Source organism: Thunnus thynnus, chromosome 14 (assembly GCF_963924715.1).
Source record: "Thunnus thynnus chromosome 14, fThuThy2.1, whole genome shotgun sequence".
NCBI classification, from domain to species: domain Eukaryota; kingdom Metazoa; phylum Chordata; class Actinopteri; order Scombriformes; family Scombridae; genus Thunnus; species Thunnus thynnus.
This window is the reverse complement of record NC_089530.1, coordinates 18,169,906-18,180,269: the sequence shown is the minus strand read 5'-3', so window position 1 is coordinate 18,180,269 and position 10,364 is coordinate 18,169,906. Positions and strand designations below refer to the sequence as shown.

The window sequence follows — 10,364 nt, the reverse complement described above, 5'->3', positions numbered from 1 at the left end:
ATATGGAAGGACAGCAGAGACGGTGTGTGTGTGCGTGCGTGTGTGTGTGTGTGTGTGTAGAAAACATCCGTTGCTTTAATTGAATATGTCCTGTACTTTCATCTTCTACATTCCCTCACAATGATCCGTTGTAACATTGACAATTTAGGTTTTTATTTCACTAAATTTTTGATTCTCCTCACTGTCGAGCGCAGTTACAGAGTGACCCTCACTTTCCCCATTGTTATTCCTCCTCTGTTCGGCCCAGGTAGCCTAATAATCCACCCTCCAAAAATAACCTCGACTCTAACCTTTACAGAGCCAATTCAAGTGGCCCACTCACTGCATACATTTGAACTTTGCTGTATTTTTTGAATTTCTTATCCTATCAGCTCCGTATGGCTGTCTTGCCGTGCTGCCGGACTCACTTACTCTGCCATTGGAGCACCATCGCAAGCATAGATGTTGAGGCAGCAGACAGGCAGATGAAGAATGAGACTCAGTCTGTGGTTTCACAGAAGGCTAATGATGCCTGTGGTGACTACAGGCTACAGTCAGCCCCCTAACGAAGGGAGCTGTGACACAGCCACAAGGGGTCCCATTTAAGCCAGGCGCACTCTGAAGTGCACTGTAAGCACCCTCCTTTTTTGCTTGTGGCTAAGTAAATTCTATGGAATGCTATGAATTTAGCAAGCAGAGATACTGATGTATGTAGAGTTGTGCAATTGATGTTGAAAAGCAAGTCCAGCATCAAAGATTCACACACGCTGCCAGTAATTGGTCATATAATTGCTTAGATACCCAAGGAACCTCTTTCAAAATAATTCACACCTTTTGTTTTCTGTATTTTTTACATTTTTAAGATACATGATTATTTAGCTCTATGAGTAGCAGCATTATTATTATGTCTGTATTATTTTGTGGTTATATGTTCACCATGTGTACCACTTCCGTATCATGCTGGCTCCGAGATAAAAAGGAATTAGATTAAAAGAGGCTGAGACGATCTCATCATCCGCACTGTTAATCTCTGTGAAACCTTTAATTTTGGCCTCATATCTGCCTCCATTTCAGAGAGAGGGGAGAGAGTACACGAGTGCACGCTTGCGCGCGCGTGCACGAGTGTGTGTGTGTGAGCATGTGGCCGATGCGTGTTGGTGTGCGCACATGTGTATGTCCATATGTGTGTGGGTGAAGTGGATGATATTGAGTCTGACTTCATAAATCACCCAGACACTGATAAACTCCCCATGCACCCACACACCGCTAATGGGCAACCCTTAAGGAGTGTGAGTGTCTCGTGCGGCGTTTGATTCAACATTTATTAACCCCCTCACACACACACACACACACACGCACACACTCTCTCACATATGACACACACTCATTTGAGCCCCAGAAAGAATACAGTTGGTGGCATTCGTAGTGTTAGTGTAGGGTTTTGACCTGGCTGGGTTGTATTAATCATGGCCCATAGTTGTAAGATTTTAGCTTAAACAGCCACAACAACAACAACCTCTGCATTTCCTAACACTAGTTTCCTTCTCATAACTTATATCCTGTCTCCAACTCCCCACTTCCCATCTCATATCCTGGCACCCCTCATTATAGAACAATTTTCTGCCCCCACATCAAATACAAACACACTCTGTGCTTCCATCTCTTGCTCCTCATACATGTCGGCTCATAACTCTAATGTTATCACAACCTTCACCCTTTGGTAGAAGTCGCAAGCTTAGTGGGGACCCTGCAGAAGTTAATCCTGCAGCCACAGTGATTCATAAATAACCGCTTTTATTCTACCTAAGAAGTTTGTGCGCTTAAAAAAAAAAAAAAAAACTAAAGAGTGAAACTTTTTGGAACATATTAACTCAGCTGCAAGCGGTGCACTGCTGCTGGGAGTATCCGCCATGCAGATAGGCAGTGTCCAACAGTCAGTCAGACAGATAGACACAGGGATAGATAGCAGGATAGACAGACATTAGACTGGGGCTTGGCTGCGCTATCAGGTTTCCTCCCCCTCTGTCTGTCTGCCGGGACAGCCTGGCCTCAGAGGCCCTGACACCGAGGCACCACGCAGCCAGCCACGACAGCTGCCACAGCAGCATCTAATACCAACACACTCCACGCTACGCCACAACTACAAAGAGAAATATCATTTGAAACATGGCATACTTTGATGCTCTTGTAATGATCTTTGTGTTTTGAGAGGGGGAAAGCGGGAGGATGGAGGATTCGTATGGTGCCTTTTTTTTGTTGTTGTTGTTGTTGTTTCTTTAGAACAAAGAGACCCCCCTCCACACGAGCAAGTTAAGGACAGTGGTGGTGAGACAGAGCAGGATTAAATGTGAAAGTAAAAGAAACCCTGAGAGGTATCAGCATGCCTGTGTGTCTGTTAGTAACCTTGCATCGGTGTGTCATTGTAACCTTATGAACTCGAGCGTAGGACTGGGGGTCTCTAATTAGGAACGGCTGATGAACGGCCATACATTACGTGCCTGCGAGTGTGTATCCCTGCATGTATCAATCTGTGACTATACAGCGCGCTTGTCAGCGTGGTAAGGAGAGTGTCTCAGCCTGGAGAAAGTGCAGGTCTAGCCTTGGTCATGTTGACGGAGGGGCGGCACTTCACAGGCTCCAGGACCCCATGGCACCAGTCTCCCCAGTCCCCCAGACAGACTGGGAGCATCTGGGCTCTGTCAGCGCCTCTGGCCCCCGCAGACTCCGATCTATATGACGGGGGAGAGGAGTGGATTGGATCAGGGAGAGGGAAAATATGAGCCAGATTCCTCAGCCTTGTGCAAAATGCATGCTTTGCCAGTTAGCATGTTAGGTGTGTGTGTGTGTGCGTGCATGTGTGTGTACGCTTGCATTAAGGCCTGATAACAGGTCATAGTGATTAATTTTGTATGATGTGAGATGGAGGCTATTGATTAGCGACTAATGTTGGAAAAGTCCTCTCTATAAATTGTCCAATTAAGCATTAATTAAAAGTGTGCTGCTAAAAATATGCAAAGCCCATTCTGAGCAAAAAAAACATCATGATGGATAAAGATTAGACTTACAGATATCATTCCAGAAATTTCCTTAAGAAAGCCGTGATTTGATCGAGTGGATATAGCTCCTAAGCTCCGTCACATAGAAACCGATACACACACTTGCCAAGACTAATTAATCTATACACTAAATTAGGAATATAAATTGTGGTCCCCAATTTAACAAGGTCAGTTTTAACTTCTCCTTTTACACTTTATTTAACTGTGCAGGAGAAAAAGAAAAAAGAAAAAAAAAAGAAGCCCTATCAATGTGTTTCGCTTATTATGATTGACGATTGATGATTAAGTCCTCCAGCTGACACACACCACCAAAGCCGGTGAGTTGGAATTGGATGTGACACATACACAGTTCTGCGTGTTAGGTAATTCGTTGACGAGGGGCCAAATTCATTTATGGAACAGCGGTATTGGCAGGCATGGACACTCTCTGCAAAAACAACGATAATCACAGAGGTTTGGCGCGGCGTGACAAGGACTCTTCAGGGAAAGGCCCTTACACGCTGCTTTGTTGGCCGTTCCTCCCTAAGATGGAGGGAAACATCCGCCACTGTTCTTAAGATGAGAGTAGCTCAGAACAGGAGGAAAGAGGTTTATGTAAGGTGTGGATGATGTTTTAAGGGCTTGATTAGCATTTGATGGAATAGCTTGTCGTTCATTAACATTTCAGGAATGTATACATTTTTTTTAAATCTAAGTTTTTCTGCAGCTTTACCTTTTTGGTAAGACAATAGGTGCTTTCTCTTTTTTTTGTGGAATTGATGAAATAAAGGCTCTGATAAATCCTCTGTAATGGAACATGAGGGGGACCCTGTCTCAAGCCATTTAATCTCTTTTCGCATTCTCCATTTTTTCTGCTAATGAGCCTTATTGACAATCAAACAGAAGCTGTCATCCCCCAGGATGCAACACTCCCAGCCCCTGCGTGTTTGTCATAGTGTCCTGGCAATCAGAGCTGCCTGCAAGACCAGGCTGGCAGTTAGTGGTTCTCACAGCAGCGCTGCCTGAAAATGGCACACTTCCTGTAGAGTTGCAGCTGCCACCTCTGCTACTTCCATTACTTTCTATAGCATGCAGATGTTGTATCAACATTCCCTGCCAAGGGGACTGCAATAACTGTGAGATTCATGCCATGTTTCAGAGGCACGTCAATTTCTCAAGTGGCACAATTAAAGAGGGAAATACAGTACCAGGTTTTTCGCAGGCGCTGAAATCGGAAAAGGGCTTTTTCCACTTTTTTTTCCAAAGGGGGCTGTTTCATAAGGGTTCAGAAATCCACCCGATTTTTACTGCCCTTTTCCTGAGTTAAGCTGCTCTGTGAGCCTTTGTGCGGCAGACCTGTCGTGACCCACAGCGGATATGGAAATGGGGCTAAGGTTTTATGGGCCAAACGGATTGGACACAGTCAAGCTCAGGGGGCATGAATATTGGATGTTATTTCTGCTCCCTTTTTATGTAATCCATTGCCAATACATTATTAATAGATGATATCATATCCAGAACTACTGGACAAAGCACTACAGAGGGGTACTATGAAAGGAGCTCTATGTGGTGGAGACTGTGGCAGAAAATACAGTTCAAGTGATATTATTTTATCACTGTAGCCTAACACTCCCTGACCAGGCAATTCTTACAGTGTAATTTTTGGACTAACCGAAGTTCATAGAGGGAAAATATGGTGAATACTGTATTTCTACCAGGGGTAAATCCTGCATTTGTGGGTTTGAAATGCACTGAAACATTGATGAAGTATCAAATGACACCCAAATACAAGTTTAATGGATTTTGAAGCACTGGGATACTTTGCTCATCCTTCTTGACTGCAGTGAGTGAAGTGGAAATCTTCACGAGGATCTAGAGTTTTCCTTGCAAAGCTGAATCCCAGTGTACAGTGGCAGGGGAGCGGTGTCTTATCTGATGTGCCGATTCACAGACAGGAGAGTGTGCTAATGTGGGACTATTTAAAAAAAAAAAAAAAAAAAAAAAAAAGGGTCAGATTCCCTGTTTGGATTCAAAATGTGGAATTGTTCAAAAAAAGGTCAGACTCCCTGTTTTGATTCATTGTCGTCTCAAAGTTATGATCTCGACTTGTGCAGTTTTTATGAGTCACAGCGGCGGTATCCCACTCGTGTATAAACTCCCAACTTCACGAGTGTTGCAGACCGCCTTTTCCCCCACACAAAACACATCACTCAGCGGTTACACAAATCCTGTCTGTCCAAGAGCAAATCCTTAAAAAGTACTTCTCAGCACTGCCCATGGAGCAGAGTAGATAAAACTATTGTCCACCTTTTAGTTTTACGGGCTGCCCTGTCTTGATACTGTACACGTATTGGCACAAAGGTATTACCGCATCAACATCCATTAAAAGTGAATGTATAAGCCCCTCAATAAGAGTTACATAGGGAGTGGATGCGTAAGGTAATATTCTCTTTTTAAGGTCAGTTTGAATTGTTTTTTCTCATGGGAAACGGCAGATTGATAAAGAGCAAACAAAACCTCTTTTCTGAATGCGTGTCCTCCATGGCCTCAATGAAGGTTTCATTCCTTTATATCATCCAGCCCAATTCCCAGCATGCACGGCCATTGTGGCTCTTTCAACTGGAGCTCTCCATTGACTGGCTCATTGTCCGGCCGCTCTTTTGTGCGCGCTATCACCGGAGCACAATCTTTCACCTGAACAGCACAGGAGCGAAGCCTCGGATATGGTCACGTAAAGCAAACCCACGGAGATGCCAGGCCGCACAATTAAGCCAGCGCTAATGAAGAAATATTTATTACGCATCAAACTCTTAAAAATCTGCAGCAATGCTTGTTAATAACGGGGTTATTAGTCATGCTCAGGCATCAGACAGAGATGGTCAATATTACCGCTCAGGCTTATATTATTGAGAGGAGGTTTTTTTTTTCTTTTTTTTTTTTTTTTTTTTGAAATATAACAATCCACGAGCAGATGTTTGAAGCGTGGCCCTCGGCAACACAAGGCTAGTTAAGATCGATATTGCTTTCAATATTTCTTTCCTTTGACAGATAACCAGTACTGAGGAAAGTCTTGATAAGAGTGGCAACATATGGATGTGGCGAGCCTCGCTCTCTTTTGATTGCGTGACCCCATGACCTTTGCCTGTGTTTGAGAGGGAGGCAGCCACATGGTACGGTGGGGGTCTGTCAGGCTCTGGTTATGGGGCATTATTGACCCAGGATTTATAAATATTTAATGCACACATTAAGATCATGGTGGAGGGTGGCCATTAGAGTTCTCCAATAAAGAGGCTCTCACGATGATTGAGTGGTGTGGCAGAGCGAGTGGCTGGTCGTTGGGTACAGAGAAACCTGCTGAGACAATATACTGTACCTCCAGCCTGCCTGCCAGGCTTCAGAGCGCTTAAAATTGGCAACGACTGAGCAAACTTGTCATTTTTTTGATTGTACTTTTACTCTCAGAACTTTTTTTTTTTTTGCTCAGTTGGCTGTTGTTTCTGGCAGTTTCCTTTGTTTCATTTAAAGAGCAGTTAAGACTAAATAAATATACAGTTTGTGCATGTCCCTGCTTAAGCAAGATTTTGTTATTGAATAATAGAGACAGCAGTAAGCAAGGCGATAGATCCAAACCCGTGTATGTGTATCCGAAACAGATAATGCAATGTCAGGAAGCAGATGTGTGGCTATTGTTATCAGACACATTGGATTATCGAGGGAATGATTTGAAGCACAAGGCGATCGCAGCTGAAAATTAAATCACTCTTTTGAGTGTATCTGTCCTTTGCACTATCAGCAGCTCCTGGACTATCTTCCCGTGCCGCCAGGTCCGCGCATGCCGGCTGACATAATAAGCTGTGATATGCTGATTGCCACTCAGGTTGCCGCCGTTTAATTGTGCATTAAAGGGAGAGGTGGCCTCGGACAATGTTGCCTTGATGAGAAATTGACATTTTGTGACCTGCTCTCCACGACCACTCAGGGTGCCAGATAAGATGCTCAGTTGTTTTTAAGGAGAACCACTATTCTTCCCTCAAACACTTCTATCCTTCTGTTTGACCCACTTGATGAGTATAGATTTCACAGTGGCCCCCCTTTCAGCTCTCAAACTATAAGAGGTTCAAAACGATACCAGCCCTTATAGACAAAGGATAACCTTGCTCTTTCAATGTATTGATTCTTTATTAACTAGGTGGCTTAATGCAATGAAATGAGGGATTTGAATGAGCCCCATTTGGGGTGCTTTGAATAAAAAGCTTGCACTGTTTATGAATGACTACAATGAACCTTTGAAGCACCACAGATGCAGGATATGCTGATACAAAGACCAGTAGGAATATGTCACAATGTCAGAGCGCTTTGCTGAAAGAATATGAGTAAAGAGCAGTTTTTCATTTTTATGGATGTTACACTTTTCCACAGGTTTCAAACAGTTATCTCTATGGCAAAGTCTAAACACTACAACTTACAGACGTGTATCACAGGTTTGTCCTCAGAAGTTTCGACTGTCTTTTTTTTTTTTTTTTTTTTCTTTTTCTTTCTTCCGATTGTCAGTTTGTCTGCCAGCCAAACTGTACTTAAAACTGAAGAAGTCCACAGTTGAGGAGCTATTGTGTTTTTACTGAAAATTTTAATAAAACATTTCTGTTTCCATTCCAAATGTTGACATTTTTAAATTTTCTTCCCTGTAAACACATGTAAGCTATGTGGCAGAGTCATAAGTGGTGAGTAAAAATGACTTCTATACATTCTACAAAACAGAAAAAAATACAACCACAAATGGAGTGTTTTTTTTATCTCCAAGGTTGTCCCTCATGCACATTAGTCTCTATTGGATCTTAACAACTATCATATGGGTCACAAACAATTTATTTGACAATACAACCAACAAAGTTTTCTCCAAAATGGTCTGTATAGATAATTTAAAATCAATATAAAAATAAACAATGAAGTTTGACTTCCCCTTTAAAAAATGGACAGAGAGTCTTGACGGAGTAACACAAATTTTGAGGATACACATGAAATATATGCACATTGCATTTCATCAAATACAAAAAGAAAACAAATGAAGGCAACAGTTCTTGGCTGAATTATCTGTGCTGCATCACTATATTAAGGGCATGACGATTAATACATACATAATGAAAAGCAATATACAAAATTTCAGAGATAAATACATTATTTATAGTTGATATGTTACAAAATTTCCCTCAGTGAGCGCAAGTGTGTGTTTGAACAGAAATATGACAATGAACTACTATACTCCTACATTCTCAATGGATTTTAATTTTGTTTTTTAAATGTTTTTTGTTGATCTAAAAGAACATGAAAAAGACAGATGTATAAATATTTAGCACAAGTTTGGCAATATCACAATAGTCTACAATTTTTAACCACATATAAAACACATAAGGGAGTTGGAGCTAGAAGGGGGAGACTGCTCCTCATCAACAAGAAACAGACTTCACAGTAGCCTAGGAATGCATTAATATACAGTGCTAGCAAAAAAGTTGAAAAACATGGCAAAACACACTTGCTTAAAAGGAAGCTCTAGACATGGAAGTACATCATATTCATCAACAGAGCAGTGTTTTGTACACGTCAGTGTGCTTGTTGAATCAAAGAGGATTTTTTTTTTTTTACTTTTGAAGATGATTTCTAGCTACAATAAATTACAAAATTTAAGTTAAAATGCAGGAATGAAACATGATACAACCTTACCCACCCAGCCCCGTCCCTTTTACTCGTATTTGTTGTACTTTTATGATCAATTTTCTACATTATATATCTCATATATTTTCCAGTTGAAATTCAAACTTTCTTGGCCCCTGTGTATTTTTCTCACACATAAAAATACAAAAAGTCACATTATAAAGACACACAACTGTTGTGAATCTATTAAAAGAGAGTTGAAACAGAAAAAACAATTTCTGAGGCAAACAAGTTCATTGGCAAATGTACTGTACATCAGTGTTTTTACTTTACAACCAGATGGTGAGTCCACAGAGTCCCTTCCAGTATTGAATGTGTGGTTGATTGGACATTTCCAAGGCCAAAGCACAACCCGACAGGTATACAAAATAAACCCTTCATCATCCTGTGTCCTCTTCAAGGGTGATAAAATGGGGGGGGGGGGGGGGAGAAAATGAACAAACAAAAAAAAAAAAAAATCCCACAGAGAAAAAAATATTGTTCCTCGTGAAATCCTTTTTTCTGCAGGTTTGTGAAAGTCATTTTAAAAGAAAAAAAAATCATTTCTTTCTTTTCTTTTTTTTTTTTTCTTCATCTTTAAAAACAGAACAAGCAGTTGACTATACATTACACCAGCATTTTTGCTGTGTGCTGAGGGGGTGTCCCGTGAAGTGGTAGTGTGTAGACTGGTGCTTGAGATGACGAAAGTGCATTTACATTGGAGGGACAACCAGGCCGGACATGGCTGGAGGAAAAGAGACAGAAAGAAAAAAGGAGATTAGTTTATTTGGCTAAAACAAGTATGGATATAAATATTAAAAAATTATTAAAATATTCTAATTTAGTGTGTGTGTGTGCATGCATGTGTGTGCTGGTGTGTGTGTTTGTATGTGTGTGCATGTGTGAGTCCAGCCATCTGACAGTGCACAAGTGCGTGAATGTATGCCTTAATGTGCCTGTTTGCGTATGTGCCTGTGAGTGTTTGCCGTGTCCGCCAGCCTGCTGCTGCTCGTCCTCCTAACGGGGGGGAAGAGTTTGAAAACCTCCCTCCTGCTCTGACATTTCAGCCCCCAGCACTCCACTCTTGCTATGTGTGATATTTCTCCTGGCGTTGGGGTAATGGCAAACACTGGCCCAGACTCCCAGGAGACGTGGCCGTGGTGACGGCAGAGCAACAACACGGTCACTTCCCACAATGCCACAATGCTACAGTACGAGACACTCTTCAGACTCCCCTCAGATTCCTTCTATCGCTCCCTTTTCCTCCCCTCTCATCTCTTTATCTTCCACTCTCCGACACTGTACAACGCATTAGTCCTACATTTCCACATTCCCCAAGTCGTGCCTCTGCGTCATTATCCAAGAGAGATTAGGCAAGATCAAAGGTAGCCTCCGTTATTTTACCAAGACCATCTGCTTAGGATATCATTAGTAACTGTACCTCACCCAGAGAGTTTATATATTCAGTATTTTCACACGTTTTAACAATTAGGCGACTAGTGAAGTGCTGGGATGATATATTATTATATTGCTCTGAGTATATTTGTAGAGTCATGGTTGAAATGCTTTTAAGTTTGCCAGCGCAGATGATGGCAAGGCATTGCTCATTAATTTCTGCACAACATGTATTAATAAGTATGAACGTGTAGCAAGATGAACTTT

At 41.8% G+C, this 10,364-nt stretch overlaps 1 protein-coding gene across 8 annotated transcripts in view; it reads right to left on the bottom strand.

Moving 5' to 3' along the window:
* Window positions 1–7,621: 7,621 nt before the first annotated feature.
* Window positions 7,622–10,364, bottom strand: part of LOC137197152 (transcription factor COE3) — a 68,480-nt gene continuing 65,737 nt past the window's right edge. For all 8 annotated transcript variants that reach the window (XM_067610329.1, XM_067610328.1, XM_067610332.1 and 5 more), the window contains exon 16: window positions 7,622–9,447. In XM_067610329.1, coding sequence (XP_067466430.1) covers window positions 9,416–9,447 — 32 coding nt within the window. In that variant the 3' untranslated portion in view covers window positions 7,622–9,415. The remainder of the gene's footprint in view (window positions 9,448–10,364) is intronic.